The sequence below is a fragment of the Oncorhynchus clarkii genome, unplaced genomic scaffold, assembly GCF_045791955.1.
Source record: "Oncorhynchus clarkii lewisi isolate Uvic-CL-2024 unplaced genomic scaffold, UVic_Ocla_1.0 unplaced_contig_5682_pilon_pilon, whole genome shotgun sequence".
Classification (NCBI taxonomy): domain Eukaryota; kingdom Metazoa; phylum Chordata; class Actinopteri; order Salmoniformes; family Salmonidae; genus Oncorhynchus; species Oncorhynchus clarkii.
The window spans coordinates 165,251-190,994 of NW_027258014.1; the positions used below are offsets into that span (position 1 = coordinate 165,251).

A 25,744-nucleotide genomic window follows, 5' to 3' on the forward strand; every position below is an offset into this window, starting at 1 on the left:
CTGGTACTGACCTCCAAATCTCTGTTCCTGCTCCTCATTCCTGCTGCCTTCTGGGTCGGAAAAATACACAGTGAGTCACGAGGACATTAGGGGGGGGGGGGGGGCTCCATTTCTACTGATATCAGTTCGTTTTGTTACGTATCAAGGTGTTTGTCGTGTCAGCAGGTGATGTTATCCTTCAGGAACACAAACCCCAAAGCAAATCAGGGGGAGAAAAAAGTGGTTTATTCAAAGAGAACGAATGATAGACGTTATGCTGAGAAGTAGATGGTGGATGTTCCTTCTTCCCTGTCCTCAGTGATTCTCTCCTCAGTGATTCTCTCCTCAGTGATACTCTCCTCGGTGATTCCTCCACAGAACAAAGGGACAGGGTGTCATGTATAACCCTAGCCTGTGGTCGACCAATTAGAATTCCTTGCAGTAAAATTGGGCCAATGGCCAAAAAACAAGTATCCTGTTACAGGCTCAACGTATAGACGATTTGGACCAATGAAAGCTCGACGTGTAGACGATTTGGACCAATGAAAGCTCGCCGTGTAGCTATGAGTCCAGGACTGAAATTCCTTCAGATGTTGAACTGAAAAACAACTTATTGCCATTGATCATTAATGCCCTATTGACCTCTAGTCCTCTGTGTTGTGTTTTATCTGAAAATATTGTTACAGTCCCTTACTGAATGACATGTCTGTTCTTCTTCCCTACTGATTACGACGACTATCTGTTGACGTGTGTACTAGTTTTAATGTTTGTTTTTGTTGTATTAGGAGCCAGAAGGAATGCCTGAAAATAACCAGAGACCAGTCAGTCTCCATGACACCACTGCAGTTGTTATTTTAATTAAATGGATATGCAGTGGGGCAAAAAAGTATTTAGTCAGCCACCAATTGTCCAAGTTCTCCCACTTAAAAAGACGAGAGAGGCCTGTAATTTTCATCATAGGTACACTTCAACTATGACAGACAAAATGAGAAAAAAAATCCAGAAAATCACATTGTAGGATTTTTAATGAATTTATTTGCAAATTATGGTGGAAAATAAGTATTTGGTCAATAACAAAAGTTTATCTCAATACTTTGTTATATACCCTTTGTTGGCAATGACAGAGGTCAAACGTTTCCTGTAAGTCTTCACAAGGTTTTCACACACTGTTGCTGGTATTTTGGCCCATTCCTCTATGCAGATCTCCTCTAGAGCAGTGATGTTTTGGGGCTGTTGCTGGGCAACACGGACTTTCAACTCCCTCCAAAGATTTTCTATGGGGTTGAGATCTGGAGACTGGCTAGGCCACTCCAGGACCTTGAAATGCTTCTTACGAAGCCACTCCTTCGTTGCCCGGGCGGTGTGTTTGGGATCATTGTCATGCTGAAAGACCCAGCCACGTTTCATCTTCAATGCCCTTGCTGATGGAAGGAGGTTTTCACTCAAAATCAGTGCTGTTTTTCTAGAAAATCGTGCAATACGTTTTGTTAATGGAGCCTTTAGGCTTTATGTCTTTTTTATTAAAGTTGTGTGTCACCCACTACCCAAGGTGTTTTAGAACAATTACATTTATTCCCTTCTCAATTATGTAAAAAGGTTATCTTTACTTTTATCTGTAGCGATGTTTTAGCATTTTATTTGAGAATATACTGCCACCAAGCAATAAATACTTACAAAACAATGAAAGATTTGAAATGTTGTTAAAATTATTTTTAAAATTCATCATTATCAATGCATACAAAGTTTCCTTTCAATAAAGTATTTTAGTCATTTTCTGGGACCTTGACTTGGTCAATACTTTCTTTAGATATAGTTGACTCTATCCTAGACACCCAAGACTTTCTTTAGATATAGTTGACTCTATCCTAGACACCCAAGACTTTCTTTAGATATAGTTGACTCTATCCTAGACACCCAATACCTTCTTTAGATATAGTTTGACTCTATCCTAGACACCCAAGACTGTAAAACAGTCAATAAAATACATTTTATTTAATTACCAAACAAGTAAAAGATGTCATGAAAAAACATTTTTACATAAAGGTTTTGAGAAACTATCCCCCCAAAGTATCCCCCTTCAAACCCAGTTAACCAATCACCTTGAAAAGAAAAACTGGACTTCCACAAAGATGAAGAACAGAACAATTCTCAAAAACAAGCCAATTTAAATTAGATCAATTTTGTTTAAAAAAGCTCAGTTACAAAAGAAACCAAAAGCAACAGGTCTGGTGGTTAGAGTGTTGGGACACTAACCGAAAGGTTGCTAGATCAAATCCCCGAGCTGACAAGGTAAACAACCTGTCGTTCTGCCCCTGAACAAGGCAGTTAACCCACTGTTCCTAGGCCGTCATTTTAAAAAGTCAAGGAACCATTGAACAGCACTCCCCCAATCCAAATAAACTACAGTTGCTTCTATCGTACAGGAGAAGAGCTCCAAAGAAATGCTCCCTAGTCAAGAAATAAATATCTCAGCTCTTAAACACCCAACGCTGAACATAGGAGGTGATCAAACATGGTATGGGATCACACTGCTTCCAAACGAAGCTGAAAACGGGACACCCATCATTGGTCTACTTATTAAGACTTCCTTGCAGAGACAACATTTGGGCACCATGGGTTATCTTACACACTTCATCCTCTTAGTCCCTCTGAGGACAATACTATAAAAGCAGGATCAATGAGTTAGCCAGCTAACTTGCCTAAACGTTATGAAAATAGCTTTAAGCTTGAAATGGGCATTGTCTAATTGACTAAACAACCAAAGACACACGTATCTAAGTTTAGCTTTTCTTAAATGAACCAGAAAATTAATAGTTATTTATGGTTATTTATCAAAGTTGGATGGTTAACTACGGTTAATTAAAAGATAGCTGGTTAATTGATTCTGCTTTGTAGTACCAAAATAGTACCGAAACTATAGCAACGACTGTGTTCCTGTTTTCAGAGTATTCCGTCTAGTATGAGATTAATCCGTTTTAGAGACTGCTATGTCAACTCAAGAGTTTGGTACCTGCCCGTTGACTGCCAAAATAACATGTTGTCCGGCAATCTGCGCGTTATCGGCCAGAACACTATTTTTCTGGGTTTCAAAAATCAGTCTTTGTTGGCTTTGAAAAAAAATTAGCAATCCTATTGCTCATGTTTTTTTCTTTCAAACATGTAATCCCAGCCAAACAGTCCGTGTCGGTTTTTTTGAAAAATCAAATCTATAAGACTAATGTTCATGTTTCCTCTCAGCTTTTCCTGGCTGAGGTCTTATCCAGAGTTTCATAGCCTCAAGAAACGTCATGGTTAAAGAATTTACATTAAAGTGTTTAAATTCCAGTTAATGGTCAGAGATTGTTCAGGCCCCCTTGTGGCAGTTCTGGGGTATGATCTTTCCTCTTCTTAAAAAGGCTCTTGAGTTTGGACGACTTCGTGCTTTTGTCTTTGTCCTTTTGGTGCCTCTCGCCTCTCATCTCCGGGGGCAACGTGTTTAGGGACCGGCTGCTCCTCGGGGGCGGCACAGGAGGATTCCCTTCTCGCTCTCTTCCTTCCGTGATCCTCTGGGGCAGGTCAGGGGTCGTTGCTGGGGTGATACAGGACTTCTCCAGAATACCGTCATACACCAGTTCGGTCAGGTGGTCGGAGGTATAAGGGTCAGGGGTCTGGGTTTGTTTCCATGGTGTGGACAAGGTGAGGTCAGGTTGTCTGAACTGACCCCAATCCAAAACCTGGGGATCGTGACCCAACTGGGACGACCCCGCATACTCCTCCCTGGATATCCTCCGTTTGGGGATTTCTGGGGTACTGTCGACCCTGTCCGGGTAGATCTTCCCAGTGGGAGTGTCTATGGATCTGTCAACCTTATCACTGTTTGTTCGTCTGCTAGTGTGAGAGCACATCTCATGGTGTTCGTCTATCGATATCTTCCTCGTGGCGGCAGATGGTGGTTCCACTGGGAACTCCATCTTCTTCCTGAGCATCTTGTGAGAAGAGTTGCTGTCCAGATGAAGGGTCAGTTTGTCTCTGGCCATCGCCATCCTCCTCTGAGCGCTGTCGGCTAAGAAGTCCACCTCCTCTCGGGATATCCTTCTCGTTGGGGTTCCAACGGCCGCCACCATTTCTTCTCTGGGTCTTCCTCTCATGGAGTTGTTGAATGAGGCTTCTCCCCTGCTCTCTCTCATCATCTGCCTGGAGCCGGTGTCGAAAGACACACCGATCATGTCTGTAGATAGAAGAGACCTCTTCTTTGAGACGTGAGTCTCCAACGGAACCTCGTGACACTCGTCTCTGAATGACTTCCTTGAGACGTTGTCCATCGAACGACCCAATACCTTTTTGGCTGCTGCGTCGGCGGGGGGGTCCATGGAAGTCTCACTTTTGACTCTTTGCATTTTCCTTGGAGCACTGTTGTCCACAGAAGAAGAGTCCGGCTCGTCTTTAGATGATGTCTTCAATGTGGCTTCATCCAAGGAAGCTTCCAGTTCTTCTCTAGATATCTTACAAACGGGGGATTCCGTTCCGGAAGGTTCTGATGACCTTCTGCTGACAGGAGGGGTCCTGTCAGAATAAATTACCTGAGAATCTCTGTAGAGAGGAGGAGAGAGAGAGGGGGAGAGAGAGAGGGGGAGAGGGGGAGGGAGAAGGAGAGACAGGAAAATATATAGAGACAAAGATTCCATAAAGGTTCACAAAGTTGAAGTTTCATACATTGAAAATACTGTAAGTGTCACCATGAGTGACCTTGTAATCTGTGGACACAGAGAAGCATTGTAGAAAATTGGAATCCAAATTGAAACTTCAGTTTATTTCCTAAATTGACTGAATTGCAATTGTGCGACTCACCCCCTCCACTGGGCGTTGATAAAGATCTGCTCCTCTTCCTCGAAGCAGGGGAGCGTGGTGTGGATAGGGATCAGGATATCGGGGTCAGAGTAGGAGGATGAGGAAGAGGAAGGGGAGGCGTGTCCAGAACGCCGTTGACGACACACGGTGGAGGTAGAGCCACGAGAGCGAGGGGAGCGCTTCATTGGTGGAACTAGGGTTGCAAAGGGAAGGGAACATACCCCATAACTTTTTAACTAAATCTCTGAAAAATGTGGGACAAATTTTGGGGACAATTTTGGTGAATTTTTTTCATTTTGTTAATTTTATGGAAAACCTATTAATGGAAAACCTCGCAAAAATAAAACTAAACCTGATTCAACTAAGCAGCTAACCACTTAAACCTTGAATCAGGTATGGCAGTGGTTCTCCAACCTCTCCTTGGGACTCCCAGCCGTTCCAAACCTCTCCTCAGGAATCCCAGCTGTTCCAAACCTCTCCTCAGGACAACTAGCTGTTCCCAACCTCTCCTCAGGACAACTAGCTGTTCCCAACCTCTCCTCAGGAATCCCAGCCGTTCCAAACCTCTCCTCAGGAATCCCAGCTGTTCCAAACTTCTCCTCAGGAATCCCAGCTGTTCCAAACTTCTCCTCAGGAATCCCAGCTGTTCCAAACCTCTCCTCAGGACTCCCAGCCGTTCCAAACCTCTCCTCAGGACCCCCTTCCATGTGTTTGATCTATTCCAGAGCTAGCACCTGATTCAACGTGTGAACTAATCGTCAGGCCCTTGACTAGGTATGGGCATGAGATTGATTACCACGGTGTTTCCCATAAACATACACTCACCTTGCTGTAAATATGTTTGCATAAACATGTCTCCTTAATAATGACCATATTATAGTCTCATTATATTGACCAACTGAGCGACTGATTGCTATAACCTACCTAAGATGGATGCTGAGGGGTCTTCCATCAGATCCTCCAGAGAGCCTTGTATTGTTTCATGACAGGAAGGGAAGGCGGGTACAGACACCCTGGGCATCGCCACCCAGTTAGAGTCTGAATACAGCGTGGCCGTCAGGCTGGCCAGGCCAGAGTTCCTGAGGAGAGGGAAACCACACAGACGCTCTATCTGTTGCCAGCGGTGGAGACGCTCCCGTAGGCAGGCCGTGACTTCTGATAGGGCGTTCCTGTGAGGGATGTCAAATGCACAGTTTATGTCAGCTAGTTAACGTCTGGTAGGGCGTTCCTGTGAGGGATGTCAAAAGCACAGTTTATGTCAGCTAGTTAACGTCTGGTAGGGCGTTCCTGTGAGGGATGTCAAAAGCACAGTTTACGTCAGCTAGTTAACGTCTGGTAGGGCGTTCCTGTGAGGGATGTCAAAAGCACAGTGTACGTCAGCTAGTTATCGTCTGGTAGGGCGTTCCTGTGAGGGATGTCAAAAGCACAGTTTATGTCAGCTAGTTAACGTCTGGTAGGGCGTTCCTGTGAGGGATGTCAAAAGCACAGTTTACGTCAGCTAGTTAACGTCTGGTAGGGCGTTCCTGTGAGGGATGTCAAAAGCACAGTTTACGTCAGCTAGTTAACGTCTGGTAGGGCGTTCCTGTGAGGGATGTCAAAAGCACAGTTTACGTCAGCTAGTTAACGTCTGGTAGGGCGTTCCTGTGAGGGATGTCAAAAGCACAGTTTACGTCAGCTATCGACTGAAATTCTAAGTAATGTGTTACAGTTATGGGTTTTTTCTCCAGGCCATCTGGTCTCGTTATCTTCATAGTTTCAGTCAGGAAAAATAGGTTGCCGACAAGTATTTTTTGTCATAGTTATTGTTTACTAAATTAACACTGTGTGTGTGTGTGTGTGTGTGTGTGTGTGTGTGTGTGTGCGTGTGTGCGTGCGTGTGTGCGTGTACGTGTGTGCGTGTGCGTGTACGTATGTGTGTGTGGGTGTGTGTGTAATCTTGTTCTTCTATCCTCGTGGGGACCTGCTATTTTAAGCTTAGGGGTTAAGGTTAGGAGGATAGAAAAATGTGTGTGTGTCTCTCTCTCTCTCTCTCTCTCTCTCTCACTTGGCCTCCAGGATCTTGGTGTCAACATCGTCCAGTGAGGAGCTGTGAGCCACGTGGAACGTCCCCATGAGGGAACTCCTCTTCTTTTTGATCTTTTCTGCCTGGACAGGATATACACAGACCAAGGGGTTAATATGAGGTCACATCCTCCTGGTCATGTCCACACCAAGGGATTAATATGGAGGATAGATGACTAGTTTAATGCATTATCCTGGTCATGTCCACACCAAGGGTTAATATGGAGGATAGATTACTTGTTTAATGCATTATCCTGGTCATGTCCACACCAAGGGTTAATATGGAGGATAGATGACTTGTTTAATGCATTATCCTGGTCATGTCCACACCAAGGGGTTAATATGGAGGATAGATGACTAGTTTAATGCATTATCCTGGTCATGTCCACACCAAGGGGTTCATATGGAGGATAGATGACTTGTTTAATGCATTATCCTGGTCATGTCCACACCAGAGGTTAATATGGAGGATAGATGACTAGTTTAATGCATTATCCTGGTCATGTCCACACCAAGGGGTTAATATGGAGGATAGATGACTAGTTTAATGCATTATCCTGGTCATGTCTACACCAGGGGTTAATATGGAGGATAGATGACTTGTTTAATGCATTATCCTGGTCATGTCCACACCAGGGGTTAATATGGAGGACAGATGACTTGGTTAATGCATTGTCCTGGTCATGTCCACACCAGGGGTTAATTACAGCCCCTATGTTCTTTCTCCCTACGTGAAGTCAGTGAAAGTAAATCAATCAGTTGATGAATCAATAAACGGATTGATTGGTTTACGTCTCTCTCCTACCTCCTCGTCAGCAGTGGCCAGCTGCAGCTCAGCACTGTGTTTCTTGACGTTGTAGTATTGGACCAATCAAACAACTAATCCACCAACCAACCAACTAATCCACCAACCAACCAACCGAACCAACCAATCAACTAATCCACCAACCAATCAACCAATCAACCAACCAACTAATCCACCAACCAACTAATCCACCAACCAACCAATTAATCCACCAACCAACCAACTAATCCACCAACCAACCAATTAATCCACCAACCAACCAACCAATCCACCAACCAATCAACTAATCCACCAACCAACCAATCAACCAACCGACCAACCAACTAATCCACCAACCAACCAATTAATCCACCATCCAACCAACCAATCCACCAACCAATCAACTAATCCACCAACCAACCAATCAACCAACCGACCAACCAACTAATCCACCAACCAACCAACTAATCCACCAACCAACCAACCAACCAACCAACCAACCAACCAACTAATCCACCAACCAACCAACCAACTAATCCACCAACCAAACAATCAACTAATCCACCAACCAACCAATCAACTAATCCACCAACCAACCAAACAACTAATCCACCAACCAACTAATCCACCAACCAATCAACCAACCAACAAACTAATCCACCAACCAACCAATCAACTAATCCACCAACCATCTAATCAACTAATCCACCAAGCAACTAATCAACTTATCCACCAAACAATCAACCAGCCAACCAACAAACTAATCCACCAACCAACCAATCAAGTAATCCACCAGCCAACCAATCAAGTAATCCACCAACCAACCAACCAATCAACTAATCCACCAACCAACCAATCAACTAATCCACCAACCAACCAACCAACCAACCAACCAACCAACCAACCAACCAACCAATCCACCAACCAACCAACCAACTAACCAACTAACCAACTAATTCAACAACAAATCAACCACCCACTCAACTAATCCACCAACCAACCAACCAACTAATCAGTAGTCTCCTACCTCTTCCTTGGCTGTGTTGAGCTGCAGCTCAGCGCTGTGCTTCTTGATGTTGTAGTACTGCACCTCCACCTCGTGGGTCAGCTGTAGCCAGAGCTGTAGGGCCTCCGGGACAGACCAGTACGCCATCATGTCCTTCTCTGCCTTCTTTAATGCTCCCCGAACCTAGATACACACACGCACACACAGGGTTAGGTAGTGTTAGGTAGTGTTAGGTTAGGTAGGGTTAGGTAGGGTAAGGTTAGGTAGGGTAAGGTTAGGTTAGGTAGGGTAAGGTTAGGTAGGGTAAGGTTAGGTATGGTAAGGTATGTTAGGTATGGTATGTTAGGTATGTTAGGTATGGTAAGGTTAGGTAGGTAAGGTTAGGTTAGGTATGGTAGGGTTAGGTTAGGTAGGGTTAGGTACGGTAGGGTTAGGTAGGGTAAGGTTAGGTAGGGTAAGGTTAGGTAGGGTTATGCTAGGTTAGGTAGTGTTAGGTTAGGTAGTGTTCGGTTAGGTAGTGTTCGGTTAGGTAGTGTTAGGTAGGGTTAGGTTAGGTAGGGTTAGGTTAGGTAGGGTTAGGTAGTGTTAGGTAGTGTTAGGTAGGGTTAGGTTAGGTAGGGTTAGGTAGTGTTAGGTTAGGTAGGGTTAGGTTAGGTAGGGTTAGGTAGTGTTAGGTAGGGTAGGGTTAGGTTAGGTTAGGTAGGTAAGGTTAGGTAGGGTAAGTTTAGGTAGGGTAAGGTTAGGTAGTGTTAGGTTAGGTAGAGTTAGGTAGGGTAAGGGTAAGGTTAGGTAGGGTTAGGTTAGGTTAGGTAGGGTAAGGTTAGGTTAGGTAGGGTAAGGTTAGGTAGGGTTGGGTTAGGTAGGGTAAGGTTAGGTAGGGTAAGGTTAGGTAGGGTTAGGTTGGGTTAGGTAGGGTAAGGTTAGGTAGGGTAAGGTTAGGTAGGGTTGGGTTAGGTAGGGTAAGGTTAGGTTAGGAAGGGATGTTAGGTTAGGTTAGGTAGGGTAAGGTTAGGTAGGGTTGGGTTAGGTAGGGTAAGGTTAGGCTAGGTAGGGTTGTTAGGTTAGGTTAGGTAGGGTAAGGTTAGGTAGGTAAGGTAAGGTAAGGTAAGGTTAGGTTAGGTTAGGTAGGGTAGGGTAAGGTTAGGTTAGGTATGTAAGGTAAGGTAAGGTTAGGTAGGGTTACGTTAGGTAGGGTAAGGTGAGGTAAGGTAAGATAGGGTAAGGTGAGGTAGGGAAAGATAGGGTAAGGTTAGGTAAAGTAAGATAGGGTAAGGTAGGGTAAGGTTAGGTAAAGTAAGATAGGGTAAGGTTAGGTCAAGTAAGATAGGGTAAGGTTAGGTAAACTAAGATAGGGTAAGGTTAGGTAGGGTAAGGCTAAGTAGGGTATGGTTAGGTAAAGTAAGATAGAGTAAGGTTAGGTCAAGTAAGATAGGGTAAGGTTAGGTAGGGTAAGGTTAGGTAGGGTAAGGTTAAGTAGGGTAAGGTTAGGTAAAGTAAGATAGGGTAAGGTTAGGTAAAGTAAGATAGGGTAAGGTAGGGTAAGGTTAGGTAAAGTAAGATAGGGTAAGGTTAGGTAAAGTAAGATAGAGTAAGGTTAGGTAAAGTAAGATAGGGTAAGGTTAGGTAAAGTAAGATAGGGTAAGGTAGGGTAAGGTTAGGTAAAGTAAGATAGGGTAAGGTTAGGTAGGGTAAGGTTAAGTAGGGTATGGTTAGGTAAAGTAAGATAGAGTAAGGTTAGGTCAAGTAAGATAGGGTAAGTTTAGGTAGGGTAAGGTTAGGTAGGGTAAGGTTAAGTAGGGTAAGGTTAGGTAAAGTAAGATAGGGTAAGGTTAGGTAAAGTAAGATAGGGTAAGGTAGGGTAAGGTTAGGTAAAGTAAGATAGAGTAAGGTTAGGTAAAGTAAGATAGGGTAAGGTTAGGTAAAGTAAGATAGGGTAAGGTAGGGTAAGGTTAGGTAAAGTAAGATAGGGTAAGGTAGGGTAAGGTTAGGTAAAGTAAGATAGGGTAAGGTTAGGTAAAGTAAGATAGGGTAAGGTAGGGTAAGGTTAGGTAAAGTAAGATAGGGTAAGGTTAGGTAAAGTAAGATAGGGTAAGGTTAGGTAAAGTAGGATAGGGTAAGGTAGGGTAAGGTTAGGTAAAGTAAGATAGAGTAAGGTTAGGTAAAGTAAGATAGGGTAAGGTTAGGTAAAGTAAGATAGCGTAAGGTTAGGTAGGGTAAGGTTAGGTAGGGTAAGGTTAGGTTAAGTAAGATAGGGTAAGGTTAGGTAAAGTAAGATAGGGTAAGGTTAGATAGGGTAAGGTTAGGTAGGGTAAGGTTAAGTAGGGCAAGGTTAGGTAAAGTAAGATAGGGTAAGGTTAGATAAAGTAAGATACGGTATGGTAAGATAGGGTAAGGTAAGGTTAGGTAAAGTAAGATAGGGTAAGGTTAGGTAAAGTAAGATAGGGTAAGATTAGGTTAGGTAAAGTAAGGTAGGGTAAGGTTAGTCTGCTCAGTTGTTTGGTAGGGTAAGGTTAGGTAAGGTTCTCTACCTGCTCCAGCTCTTCCTCTGCGTATCTCAGTCTGCTCAGTTGTTAGGTAGGGTATGGTTAGGTAGGGTATGGTTAGGTAGGGTATGGTTAGGCAGGGTAAGGTAAGGTAAGGTTCTCTACCTGCTCCAGCTCCTCCTCTGCGTATCTCATTCTGCTCAGTTGTTAGGTAGGGTATGGTTAGGTAGGGTAAGGTAAGGTTCTCTACCTGCTCCAGCTCCTCCTCTGCGTATCTCAGTCTGCTCAGTTGTTAGGTTGGGTATGGTTAGGCAGGGTAAGGTAAGGTAAGGTTCTCTACCTGCTCCAGCTCCTCCTCTGCGTATCTCATTCTGCTCAGTTGTTAGGTTGGGTATGGTTAGGCAGGGTAAGGTAAGGTTCTCTACCTGCTCCAGCTCCTCCTCTGCGTATCTCAGTCTACTCAGTTGACTGACGGCTCCAGCTCTGAGCCGATGGAGTCTGTGCGCCTCCTCCTGGGCTCCCATGATCTCATCCCTCATCTTCTCCTCCAGGTTCTGTTTCTCCTCTGCCACGCTACGCTTCTCCTCCTGGGCCTGCTCCAGCCTGGTATCATAGCAACAGCCTGGTGTCATAGCAACAACCACATACTGGGCCTGCTCCAGCCTGGTGTCATAGCAACAGCCTGGTATCATAGCAACAACCTGGTGTCATAGCAACAGCCTGGTGTCATAGCAACAACCACATACTGGGCCTGCTCCAGCCTGGTGTCATAGCAACAGCCTGGTATCATAGCAACAGCCTGGTATCATAGCAACAACCACATACTGGGCCTACTCCAGCCTGGTGTCATAGCAACAGCCTGGTATCATAGCAACAACCACATACTGGGCCTGCTCCAGCCTGGTGTCATAGCAACTACCACATACTGGGCCTGCTCCAGCCTGGTGTCATAGCAACAGCCTGGTATCATAGCAACAACCACATACTGGGCCTGCTCCAGCCTGGTGTCATAGCAACAGCCTGGTATCATAGCAACAACCACATACTGGGCATGCTCCAGCCTGGTATCATAGCAACAGCCTGGTATCATAGCAACAACCTGGTGTCATAGCAACAGCCTGGTGTCATAGCAACAACCACATACTGGGCCTGCTCCAGCCTGGTGTCATAGCAACAGCCTGGTATCATAGCAACAACCACATACTGGGCCTGCTCCAGCCTGGTGTCATAGCAACAGCCTGGTATCATAGCAACAACCACATACTGGGCCTGCTCCAGCCTGGTGTCATAGCAACAACCACATACTGGGCCTGCTCCAGCCTGCTGTCATAGCAACAGCCTGGTATCATAGCAACAACCACATACTGGGCCTGCTCCAGCCTGGTGTCATAGCAACAGCCTGGTATCATAGCAACAACCACATACTGGGCCTGCTCCAGCCTGGTATCATAGCAACAGCCTGGTATCATAGCAACAACCACATACTGGGACTGGTCCAGCCTGGTGTCATAGCAAAAGCCTGGTGTCATAGCAACAGCCTGGTATCATAGCAACAGCCTGGTGTCATAGCAACAGCCTGGTGTCATAGCAACAGCCTGGTATCATAGCAACAGCCTGGTATCATAGCAACAGCCTGGTATCATAGCAACAACCACATACTGGGCCTGCTCCAGCCTGGTGTCATAGCAACAGCCTGGTATCATAGCAACAACCTGGTGTCATAGCAACAGCCTGGTGTCATAGCAACAACCACATACTGGGCCTGCTCCAGCCTGGTGTCATAGCAACAGCCTGGGATCATAGCAACAACCACATACTGGGCCTGCTCCAGCCTGGTGTCATAGCAACAACCACATACTGGGCCTGCTCCAGCCTGGTGTCATAGCAACCGCCTGGTATCATAGCAACAACCACATACTGGGCCTGCTCCAGCCTGGTGTCATAGCAACAGCCTGGTATCATAGCAACAACCACATACTGGGCCTGCTCCAGCCTGGTGTCATAGCAACAGCCGGGTATCATAGCAACAACCACATACTGGGCCTGCTCCAGCCTGGTGTCATAGCAACAGCCTGGTATCATAGCAACAACCTGGTGTCATAGCAACAGCCTGGTGTCATAGCAACAACCACATACTGGGCCTGCTCCAGCCTGGTGTCATAGCAACAGCCTGGTATCATAGCAACAACCACATACTGGGCCTGCTCCAGCCTGGTGTCATAGCAACAGCCGGGTATCATAGCAACAACCACATACTGGGCCTGCTCCAGCCTGGTGTCATAGCAACAGCCTGGTATCATAGCAACAACCTGGTGTCATAGCAACAGCCTGGTGTCATAGCAACAACCACATACTGGGCCTGCTCCAGCCTGGTGTCATAGCAACAGCCTGGTATCATAGCAACAACCACATACTGGGCCTGCTCCAGCCTGGTGTCATAGCAACAGCCGGGTATCATAGCAACAACCACATACTGGGCCTGCTCCAGCCTGGTGTCATAGCAACAGCCTGGTATCATAGCAACAACCTGGTGTCATAGCAACAGCCTGGTGTCATAGCAACAACCACATACTGGGCCTGCTCCAGCCTGGTGTCATAGCAACAGCCTGGTATCATAGCAACAACCACATACTGGGCCTGCTCCAGCCTGGTATCATAGCAACAACCACATACTGGGCCTGCTCCAGCCTGGTATCATAGCAACAGCCTGGTATCATAGCAACAACCACATACTGGGCCTGCTCCAGCCTGGTATCATAGCAACAGCCTGGTATCATAGCAACAGCCTGGTGTCATAGCAACAGTCTGGTATCATAGCAACAACCACATACTGGGCCTGCTCCAGCCTGGTGTCATAGCAACAACCACATACTGGGCCTGCTCCAGCCTGGTATCAGGACGAGGACACGCGTTAGCAACAAACACACACACATGTTAGGAACAAACACACATACAGGTTAGCAACAAACACACATACAGGTTAGCAACAAACACACACACACACACCCCTCAATACACACACAGTCATAGAGACTCACTGTTCCTGTAGTTCTCTGAGGCTGAGCTCAGCACTCTGCAGACTCTCCAGGTCCTTCATCATCTTGGAGATGTGGACTTTGGAAGCTTTGTTCTGGACCTGAGAGAACCAGCAGCCTCCTACACCCATCATCACAGAAACTATCAGCAACAAGTCCTTCATGTAGTTATGGGGTGGGCCTGAAGGAGGAGAGGAGGAGGAGGAAAGGAAGGAGGAGGAGGAGGAGGAGGAGGAGAGAGAAGGAGAGAGAAGGAGGAGAGGAAGGGGCAGAAGAGAGGGGGAGGAGAGGAGGAGCAGGAGAGAGGAGGAGGAGAGAGGAAGAGGAGAGAAAAGAGCAGGAGAGGGGAGGAAGAGAGAGAAGGAAGAGAGGAAGGAGCAGGAGAGAGAAGGAGGAGAGGGGAGGAGGAGAGGAAGGAGCAGAAGAGAGGAGAAGGAGAGAGAATGAGGAGAGAGGAGGAGAGAGGAGGAGGAGAGAGAATAGGAAGGAGGAGGATGAGGATAATGATGATGACAGTCATGATGAAAGTGGAGGAGGAAGAGGGGGAGGAGGAAGAGGAGGAGGAGAGGGGAGGAGGAGGAAGATTATTTCATTTGTTTAGCGCTTCTCAATATAATCAGTGGACATGAGCAAATGCACAAAGTGTGTGTGTGTGGTGTGTGTGTGTGGTGTGTGTGTGTGTGTGGTGTGTGTGTGTGTGTGTGTGTGTGTGTGTGTGTGTGTGTGTGTGTGTGTGTGTGTGTGTGTGTGTGTGTGTGTGTGTGTGTGTGTGTGGTGTGTTGTGTGTGTGTGTGTGTGTGTGTACTGTCTACACACGTATAGGAGCACCAAACAGCACCGCGTCCAGAGCCTTGATGTTGAGTTTCTGTTTGTCTCTCTGGTCCACGATCTTCAGCTGGCCACTCAGGAACGACGGCTCATTGGCTGCTATCCTGCACGCATCACAATAACACCAGCTCTGAGTGTTCTGATTGGATCTTTCTACATCCGATTGGACTGTGTTTCTCTTTCTGTTCAAATATTATTAATCATTGGCTGCTATCCTGCACGCATCACAATAACACCAGCTCTGAGTGTTCTGATTGGATCTTTCTACATCCGATTGGACTGTGTTTCTCTTTCTGTTCAAATATTATTAATCATTGGCTGCTATCCTGCACGCATCACAATAACACCAGCTCTGAGTGTTCTGATTGGATCTTTCTCCATCTGATTGGACTGTGTTTCTCTTTCTGTTCAAATATTATTAATCATTGGCTGCTATCCTGCACGCATCACAATAACACCAGCTCTGAGTGTTCTGATTGGATCTTTCTCCATCCGATTGGACTGTATTTCTCTTTCTGTTCTGATATTATTCAGCGTTTTAATTAGACAAATTGAGCTGCTTCAGATTTGTTTGTAATTGTATAGTGATGACTCAAAATCTACCAAATGGACATTGTAACTAGGGTGTGTTACCTGATTGGCCAGTAACGTTCAGTAAGAAGCTTTCTGATTGGCTGTGCCCACCAGGAAGTGCCTCTCTGAGGTTTCTGATTGGCCGTTCTCACCTGGGGAGGGTGTTGCCGTTGACTCTGAAGACTTTAAAGTTCTTCTCGTACTGGGGCAGCTCTACAAACTCCCTGAGCCACCTCAACACCTCATCCTGAGTCCAGTTATGGACTGATAGAGAGAGGAGGAGGGGGAGAGAGGGAGGGGGAGAGAGGGGGAGAGAAGGAGGGGGGAGGAGGGGGAGAGAGGAAGGGGGAGGAGAGAGGGGGAGAGAGGGGGAAGGAAAGGAGAGAGGGGGAGGTCAGATGGGGATAGAGAGAGGAGGAGGGGGAGGAAGGGAGAGAGAGAGTAGGAAGGGAGAGAAGGGGGAGAGGTGGAGGAAGGGAGAGAGAGGGGAGGTCAGATGGGGATAGAGAGAGGAGGAGGGGGAGGAAGGGAGAGAGAGGGGGAGGTCAGATGGGGATAGAGAGAGGAGGAGGGGGAGGAAGGGAGAGAGGGGGAGGGGTAGAGAGGGGAGGAGGGGGAGGAAGGGAGAGAGAGGGGGAGGTCAGATGGGGATAGAGAGAGGAGGAGGGGGAGGAAGGGAGAGAGAGGGGGAGGTCAGATGGGGATAGAGATAGGAGGAGGAGGAGGAGGAGGAAGGGAGAGAGAGGGGGAGGAAGGGAGAGAGAGGGGGAGGTCAGATGGGGATAGAGATAGGAGGAGGAGGAGGAGGAGGAGGAGGAGGAGGAGGAGGAGGAGGAGGAGGAGGAGGAGGAGGAGGAGGAGGAGGAGGAGGAGGAAGGGAGAGAGAGAGGGGGAGGAAGGGAGAGAGAGGGGGAGGAAGGGAGAGTAGGGGGAGGAAGGGAGAGAGAGGGGGAGGTCAGATGGGGATAGAGATAGGAGGAGGAGGAAGGGAGAGAGAGGGGGAGGAAGGGAGAGAGAGGGTGAGGAAGGGAGAGAAGCGGGAGGAAGGGGAGAGGTGGAGGAAGGGAGAGAGGGGGAGGGGATAAAGAGAGGAGGGGGGATAAAGGGAGGGAGAAGGAGAGGAAGGGACAGAGAGGGTAGGAAGGGAGAGATAAGGGGAGTAAGGGAGAGAGGGGGAGGTCAGATGGGGATAGAGAGAGGAGGAGGGGGAGGAAGGGAGAGAGAGGGGAGGAAGGGAGAGAAGGGGGAGGAAGGGAGAGAGGGGGGGAGGAAGGGAGAGAGAGGGGAGGTCGGGTGGGGATAAAGAGAGGAGGAGGGGGAGGAAGGGAGAGAGGGGGAGGGGATAGAGAGAGGGGGGGGAGGTCAGATGGGGATAGAGAGAGAGGAAGGGATAGAGAGAGGGGGATAGAGAGAGAGGGATAGAGAGAGGAAGGGAGAGAAAGGGAGGGGATAGAGAGAGTGGGGGGGGATAGAGAGAGGGGAAGGGATAGAGAGAGGGGGATAGAGAGAGAGGGATAGAGAGAGGTCAGATGGAGATAGAGAGAGTGGGAGGGGATAGAGAGAGTGGGAGGGGATAGAGAGAGGGGGATAGAGAGAGAGGGATAGAGAGAGAGAGCACGAGGGAGAGAGGTGGGAGGGGATAGAGAGAGAGGGATAGAGAGAGAGAGGGGAGGTCAGATGGGGATAGAGAGAGTGGAAGGGGATAGAGAGAGTGGGAGGGGATAGAGAGAGGGGAGTTCAGATGGGGACAGAGAGAGTGGGAGGGGATAGAGAGAGGGGAGGTCAGATGGGGACAGAGAGAGTGGGAGGGGATAGAGAGAGTGGGAGGGGATAGAGAGAGGGGGATAGAGAGAGAGGGATAGAGAGAGAGAGCACGAGGGAGAGAGGGGAGAGGGTTTGGTAATGAAGAAACTGTGAATGTAATAACAGATTGCGTAATCACACCCACAGAGTACCTTCTGAGAACTTCCAGCCCCTCCACAGTTCCTCTATGGTGATGTGCTGGTCCTCTCTGTGAAGACGGCTGTGTTTGTTGGTCGGCTGCTGTTTCATGTCTTCGATGATGAACTACACACACACACACACACACACACACACACACACACACACACACAAGATTATGAAAAGTTTACAGCTTAATGTCAAAAGGTAAACGTCTAACACACACTAAGCCAACGACACACAACCACGCATGTCTAATAAACAGTTCACACATCCTTAACCTTTCTAAGTTTCCACATTAGTTTGACGACTGTCAACTGCACCGATGATAAGGACCAAGACGTTTTAGTTTAGAGATAAAATAGACTGCGTGTCTCTGTGTGTGTGTGTGTGTGTGTGTGTGTGTGTGTGTGTGTGTGTGTGTGTGTGTGTGTGTGTGTGTGTGCGTGCGTGCGTGTGTGTGCGTTCCACCATCTTGGAATCTATCCTTGGCTGTAATTGGATTCTTCATGTGACGGGAACAGGAATGTCGGCCACCCTCCCCTCCCGTCTCCACGGTAACAGCAACCCAATCCCATGGATCATCTAGCCCTGGACGACATTCTGATGAGTTCTGGAGTTCTGGGACAAACAGTCCAACATTCTACACTTCTAATCTGGACTCACTTAAAGGGGTTCTAGTGTCTGTGGCTTAAACAAACTAACAGGACAGGAATCATGAGACAGACAGACGGACTGACTGACTGACTGACTGACTGACTGACTGACTGACTGACTGACTGACTGACTGGTCGACGAGGATATACACACAGCATGTCACTGAATTAAAGACCCCTACCATCGGTTGTCCAATCAAAAACACACCTGAATCCCTCCTCCGTGGTTACGTACCTCCACGCTCTCCTCCACCTCTATCCCTCCATCCTGGTCGTCATCCATCTCTCTGTGGATGTTCCTCAGTCCCTCCAGACTGTATCGGTCGGCCTCGTTCATACAGGGAGGTGACACCACCAGACATGGGTCTATGGAGATGGTCAATCAACACATGTATCAATGTGTCAGGTAGCCCTCTCCTGCAGTCAATTGACCAATCAGCGCCCTCTAGTGGCCTCGTGGTGGAATGTTATTCAGATTTTTTCAGTATTAGTTTTAAAACAAAATTAACTGACAAAAAAAATTGGTGTTTCTGTCAAACTGTTTTGTTATAGTTTAGTCTTCTGTGATGTATATGAAGTGTACATCTGGTGTTTCTGTCAAACTGTTTGGTTATATTTCAGTCTTCTGTGATGTATATGAAGTGTAAATATTGTGATGCAAACTCTAAATGTAATACATTCCAACTCTATATCTGACATGGTGCAGGTGTCTTCTTTTGTTTAAGCCCAGAACCATGTGTGTGAGGTGGATACTTTGTGACCCTGATTTAGGTCACTGCAGTACAAGGTTTATCAATACACACTACATGACCAAAGGTATGTGGACACCTGCTCGTCTAACATCTCATTCCAAAATCATGGGCATTAATATGGAGTTGGTCCCTCCCTTTGCTGCTATAACAGCCTCCACTGTTCTGGGAAGGTTTTCCACTAGATGTTGGAACATTTCTGCGGGGACTTGCTTCCATTCAGCCACAATAGTATTAGTGAGGTCGGGTACTGATGCTGGACGATTAGGCCTGGCTCGCAGTCGGCGTTCCAATACAATCCCAAAGATGTTAGACGGGGTTGAGGTCAGGGCTCTGTGCAGGCTAGTCAAGTTCTTCCACACCGATCTCGACAAACCATTTCTGTACGGATCTCGCTTTTTGCACAGAGGCAACTAAGGGGCCCAAACCATGAAGAACAGCCCCAGACCAGTATTCCTCCTCCACCAAGCTTTACAGTTGGCACTACGCATTCGGGGTAGGTAGCGTTCTCCTGGCATCCGCCAAACCCAGATTAGTGCGTCAGACTGCCAGAGAACGAGTTTCCACTGCTTCAGAGTCCAATGTAAGAGAGCTTTACACCACTCCAGCCAACTCTTGGCATTTCCCATGGTGATCTTAGGCTTGCGTGTGGCTGCTCGGCCATGGAAACCCATTTCATTAATAAACTCCCAATGAACGGTTCTTGTGCTGATTGTTGCTTCCAGAGTTTGTAATTCAGTATTAATAAGTTCTGCGACCCGACGGACGGAGGATTTTTTACGTTTTACGTGCTTCGGCGCTCTTGACAACCCGCTCTGTGAGCTTGTGTGGCCTACCAGTTCGCGGCTGAGCCGTTGTTGCTCCTAAAACTTTATTTCACTGTAACCTGCCGTTCTTAGTCACTGAGCACCGACCGGCACCGGATGTTCGTGGAAGTTGAAAAGTAGTTGAAATGTGGCCAGTCCGCCTTGTCCACAGAATTGTTTTTGTTTTTTGGTACGGTCTCAACCAGATATATATTTCAACATCCACAGATGGCATTTTTTTAGGTTTGGTCCAGACTTGATTTGGCCCAAACATAGACGTCCATGATTGGTTCAGTCCTACACTGTACTGTACACTTGAGTATAATACACACTTGAGTTACTGTACTGTAATGAACCAAACTATACTCTACAGTACTCTCCTGTTCAGTACTCTCCTGTACAGTACTATCCTGTACAGTACTCTCCTGCACAGTACAGTATTCTACTGTATTGTGCTCTACTGTACTGTAATGAACCAAACTGTACTCTACAGTACTCTCCTGTTCAGTACTCTCCTGTACAGTACTATCCTGTACAGTACTCTCCTGCACAGTACTCTCCTGCACAGTACTATCCTGTACATTACTCTCCTGTACAGTACTATCCTGTACAGTACTCTCCTGCACAGTACTCTCCTGCACAGTACTATCCTGTACAGTACTCTCCTGTACAGTACTATCCTGTACAGTACTCTCCTGCACAGTACTCTCCTGCACAGTACTCTCCTGTACAGTACTCTCCTGCACAGTACTCTCCTGCACAGTACAGTATTCTACTGTATTGTGCTCTACTGTACTGAAATTAACCAAACTGTACTCTACAGTACTCTCCTGCACAGTACTCTCCTGTACAGTACTATCCTGTACAGTACTCTCCTGCACAGTACTCTCCTGCACAGTACTCTCCTGCACAGTGCTCTACTGTACTGAAATGAACCAAACTGTACTCTACAGTACTCTCCTGCACAGTACTCTCCTGTACAGTACTCTCCTGTACAGTACTATCCTGTACAGTACTCTCCTGCACAGTACTCTCCTGCACAGTACTCTCCTGCACAGTACTCTCCTGCACAGTACTCTCCTGCACAGTGCTCTACTGTACTGAAATGAACCAAACTGTACTCTACAGTACTCTCCTGTTCAGTACTCTCCTGCACAGTACTCTCCTGCACAGTACTCTCCTGTACAGTACTCTCCTGCACAGTACAGTATTCTACTGTCTTGTGCTCTACTGTACTGTAATGAACCAAACTGTACTCTACAGTACTCTCCTGTACAGTACTATCCTGTACAGTACTATCCTGTACAGTACTCTCCTGCACAGTACTCTCCTGCACAGTACTCTCATGCACAGTACAGTATTCTACTGTATTGTGCTCTCCTGTACTGTAATGAACCAAACTGTACTCTACAGTACTCTCCTGCACAGTACTCTCCTGCACAGTACTCTCCTGTACAGTACTCTCCTGCACAGTACTCGCCTGTACAGTACTCTGCTGCACAGTACTCTCCTGCACAGTACTCTCCTGCACAGTACTCTCCTGTACAGTACTCTCCTGCACAGTACTCACCTGTACAGTACTCTCCTGCACAGTACTCTCCTGCACAGTACTCTCCTGCACAGTACTCTCCTGTACAGTACAGTATTCTACTGTATTGTGCTCTACTGTACTGTAATGTATTCTACTCTACTCTATTATATTCTACTCTATTCTACTGTAGCGTATTCTACTCTACTCTGTACTGTACTCTCCTCTAATGTACTGTACTCTCCTCTAATGTACTGTACTCTCCTCTAATGTACTGTACTCTCCTCTAACGTGCTGTACTCTCCTCTAACGTGCTGTACTCTCCTCTAATGTACTGTACTCTCCTCTAATGTACTGTACTCTCCTTTAACGTGCTGTACTCTCCTCTAACGTGCTGTACTCTCCTCTAATGTACTGTACTCTCCTCTAATGTACTGTACTCTCCTCTAATGTACTGTACTCTCCTCTAATGTACTGTACTGTACTCCTCTAATGTACTGTACTCTCCTCTAATGTACTGTAGTCTCCTCTAATGTACTGTACTCTCCTCTAATGTACTGTACTCTCCTCTAACGTACTGTAGTCTCCTCTAATGTACTGTACTCTCCTCTAATGTACTGTACTCTCCTCTAATGTACTGTACTCTCCTCTAATGTACTGTACTCTCCTCTAATGTACTGTACTCTCCTCTAATGTACTGTAGTCTCCTCTAATGTACTGTACTGTACTCTCCTCTTGATCGTTTGTCTTAAGTAACCTACTGTGTATTTTATCTGTGATTGAAATTCCCTGTATACATAATCGTGTAGTGCGCACAAAAAAAAGACACTTGTAATTATAGAGTGACATGGTTTGTTAAATTATAAAGTGACACGTCTAAATCGCAACGGAATTCCGTCATCATCATCACGCCCCACTCCAAAGCACATCTCTGGTCCTTGCCCTGCCGAAGTGCTCATCTCCAATTCTCAATGCCCAGTGGTTCCCTGCGTCTGAATGTGTCAATTACGATGAACCATCCCGCATCTAAACTATGTTTGGCTACAAGCAGCTGCGAGAGTACCATGCCACGCAACACCTGCGCCCATCTCCAATGCCCAAATGTCCTGCGAACTCAATGTGTCCCCAACTCCATGTGTCCCAGCGACTATAGAATGATAGGACCAGTCACCGAGGAGGTGTTGTTAAAACGGTACATTTCCACCATGCCAGTTTGTTTCTCAACATTGATGACTCCTCCAAAAACACGGAGCTCAGATAACCGCTGAGTGAGCAAAACACGTGCATAACAGTTAACGGTTGTCACTCCCCTGTCTCCGCGAGATCCTGCTTCAGGACCCCGTGGTTGGAATAACTTATCTTGATTAATCGAAGATCTGCAGATCCTGGGCCAAACAAATGTAGCTAGTTTAGTTGCGCCTGGATTTACTTTTGGGGATATTCCACAGGTTCCACTACACCGGGCAAACTACGCACAGCTCAAGGATAAGAAAGTGTTGATGCTATTTGACCCAGATCTGCACTGATCTGACTCAAGTGGTTGTGTTTCAACTACACGTGTGGACCCATTGATTTTCACCTATCCAATCGTTGCTAGATCCATGTTGGAGCAGAGTTTACTTCAGGGTAATGAGGGTGTATGGACGCATTTTTAACCTACGGCTATCCACGCTTACTGTCACCGTCAGTCATTCGGGGGGTCATTTTTTACCTGTCGAGTCGAACACCGTTCTTTGGCCGGCAAATGTGAGTCCGAGTTCCGGGTCATTGTGGTGATAGTAGCCGCTGTCCTGGATGATTCCCTGCGAAGCCTCGAATAAGACCACGCGGAACAGAAGCAGGAGAACCGGGGAAAGGAGCAACATCATGGGGTTAAGAGAAACTCTCACCCCGGTTGGAGCGAGAGAACCGGGAGAAGATCCACAAAACAGATGTCGGCTACACAAACCGAGACCCGGTTGGTTAACGATGTCAACTGCCAACACTCACATGCACCACCGTGCGCAAGTGTTCGGCGATCAGATTGAGCTATTAACAGAACCGTTATTCAGAGATGTGAGGCTAATGATTGGGTTCGGGTTGAGAAACTAACCAAGGGGATATGGTGAAATATTCGATAACATTATAAAACAACTCAACCGTTACATTAAAACTCCAGAAAGGGTTACAATTCCAACGGCTGCCAACAAGTTTTTATCCAAAAAAAGAAAATGGAATTGTCCCTAAATAACGTAGGCCTATGGGGTGTTCAAGTTAAATCATTATTTTAACCCTTATCATGGGTTACAACAAGAATGGTTTGAATCCAAGATTATTATATCCGATAAGAAATTCCAATAGAAACTTCGACAGCAAGGAAATCTGAGTGAGACCGAAGCTCTCTCTCGCAAAATAAATCCACGGGTTGAATTTGATCGGGATTATGGAGATAAAAAAATCGAGCGTTCCAAAATTCAAAATCCAGTTCCAAAGTTCTAAATCCAGTTCCAAAGTTTTAAATCCAGTTTCAAAGCTCTAAATCCAGTTCCAAAGTTCTAAATCCAGTTCCAAAATTCTAAATCCAGTTCCAAAGTTCCAGTTCCAAAGTTCTAAATCCAGTTCCAAAGTTCTAAATCCAGGACCAAAACTCTAAATCCAGTTCCAAAGTTCTAAATTCAGTTCCAAAGCTCTAAATCAAGTTCCAAAGTTCTAAATCCAGTTCCAAAGTTCTAAATCCAGTTCCAAAGCTCTAATTCCAGTTCCAAAATTCTAAATCCAGTTCCAAAGCTCTAAATCCAGTTCCAAAATTCTAAATCCAGTTCCAAAGCTCTAAATCCAGTTCCAAAATTCTAAATCCAGTTCCAACACTCTAAATGCAGTTCCAGTGTGCACTGAAAGTTCTTTGATCACACAGTTCAATATCCTGTCAAATACTGCAGTCATATACAATACCACGTTATAGAGATGGCAACTCTCCAGAGTTTTCCATGTAAATATATATTTTCTCTCTCTCTCTTGTCGTGACGATCTTGTGCGAAACTGTCACACACACAGAGAGAGAGATTAAATGACACTAAGGGTAGCTGTCCCAGCAACTTGCACAAATACTCCGGCACACAATTTTTCCGGTCAACACTTGACTGCTTGTCCGTTGGATCCGTTTGTGCACGCGTGTATGCCTGCGTCAAGGCTAATTCCCGACTGTTTATTCATGTTTTCCAGACCCGAGGGTCATGTCATGTGGATGGGATTAACCAGTGTTTGGACACCTGTTAAAAGGCCTTCTCTGATGACGTCTATATCAGACACAGTAGGCTCTTCGATGGAGTTAGAAATACTTGTAAATGGCTGCGTTCTACACACGCGCGCACGGACGTGGAGACACTGATGAACAGAGCAAGCTGACGAGGACGTCTCTCTCTCTCTCTGATTAGAGAAACAGGGTGTCGTCTTTCGCCCCGGCAACCCCCCTGAGAACCTAAAAATAAAAAAGGGGGCCGGCTTTGGAGCTGACCTTTACCCTGTGAGCATGTGCAGGTGACAGTTGTCCATCCCTGGGAGTCAGCGGGCTCCGAAGAGCGTGGGGGGTTTGGGAGAGGGCATTATTACTGCGTGCGTGAACATTGTCACAAAGTATGTGTTTGAGACTATCAGGAAGCAGGGTGGGTGATTATAAAATATAATGTAGGGTGTTACGATATCCCAGTAAACATCACAGACATGTGCATGACCATTGTAAAGTATATGATTATAAAATATAATGTAGGGTGTTACGACATCCCAGTAAACATCACAGACATGTGCATGACCATTGTAAAGTATATGAAAGACCTTGCGCGTATTTGAGTTGGTTTACAAAAGCAGAGGATTTCAGACGGAAGTCAACGATAGCAGTCAGGAGGGCGAGGAGGTGCATCTTCGACAATCAAAAGTCAAGACGCTGTAATGGTTTTCCAACGCGTTTAACCGCTAGGCTCCTGCCACCCCGTAATCACGAAACATCTAATTCTGTACACTGGAAGTCACACAATTAAATCAAACATATTTAGTTAGGCTAACGAAAACTCTTGAACCGGATTTATTCATATCAGATTGTGAATAAATGTATTTGTCATCTTTCGATCTGTAAAATACTAAAGAAAAGGTAGGCTATATTTATATATATATATATATTTAGCGAACGGTTGAAGAAGACAAGTACACCGAATTTAGACTACGAAACACTTACCGAGACCCAATCACCATCTCTTCAAATTAACTTTCTACATATAGTCCAGTTAACATTATGTATGAAATCGGCGTTGAATTGGTGTTTCAATGAGCATTGAAATGATGGACGCCATGTCCACCTAAAGTGGTAACAATTCACGAAGTGTTGATGATAGTAGTAGGATAAACTAAACGAACATATACAAATTATCAACTTCCACATTTTTATTAAAAGAAAATACTAATATTAAAACGTTTCAAATAAAATAAAAAACTCGATGCAATAATGTAATTGAACGC

At 46.1% G+C, this 25,744-nt stretch overlaps 1 protein-coding gene across 2 annotated transcripts; it reads right to left on the bottom strand.

Annotated features, from left to right (window-relative positions):
• Nucleotides 1–3,192: 3,192 nt before the first annotated feature.
• Nucleotides 3,193–25,273, bottom strand: LOC139394508 (stromal interaction molecule 2-like). Of its 2 annotated transcripts, none has more exons than XM_071142583.1 (12): nucleotides 25,067–25,273; nucleotides 18,409–18,539; nucleotides 17,532–17,643; nucleotides 15,729–15,840; nucleotides 14,992–15,107; nucleotides 14,179–14,356; nucleotides 11,566–11,743; nucleotides 8,679–8,840; nucleotides 6,851–6,951; nucleotides 5,731–5,975; nucleotides 4,807–4,999; nucleotides 3,193–4,548 (listed from the first exon to the last, which is right to left on the bottom strand). In XM_071142583.1, exons 1-12 carry the CDS (start codon nucleotides 25,149–25,151, stop codon nucleotides 3,312–3,314), a joined length of 2,850 nt encoding a protein of 949 aa, XP_070998684.1. In that variant the 5' UTR covers nucleotides 25,152–25,273; the 3' UTR covers nucleotides 3,193–3,311. The 2 variants fall into 2 exon arrangements, with proteins under 2 accessions (XP_070998684.1, XP_070998682.1); XM_071142581.1 differs by lacking the exon at nucleotides 25,067–25,273 and adding an exon at nucleotides 22,968–24,465.
• Between the last annotated feature and the right edge of the window lie 471 nt (nucleotides 25,274–25,744).

Excerpts from the sequence above, each read along its gene's own strand:
- LOC139394508 (XM_071142581.1), bottom strand. The coding sequence starts at position 23,124 with ATGATGTTGCTCCTTTCCCCGGTTCTCCTGCTTCTGTTCCGCGTGGTC. Across the intron at positions 18,540-22,967 it reads AACGGTGTTCGACTCGACAG|ACCCATGTCTGGTGGTGTCA; the intron begins GTAAAAAATGAC and ends CCATCTCCATAG. Across the intron at positions 6,952-8,678 it reads TCAACACAGCCAAGGAAGAG|GCAGAAAAGATCAAAAAGAA; the intron begins GTAGGAGACTAC and ends TATCCTGTCCAG.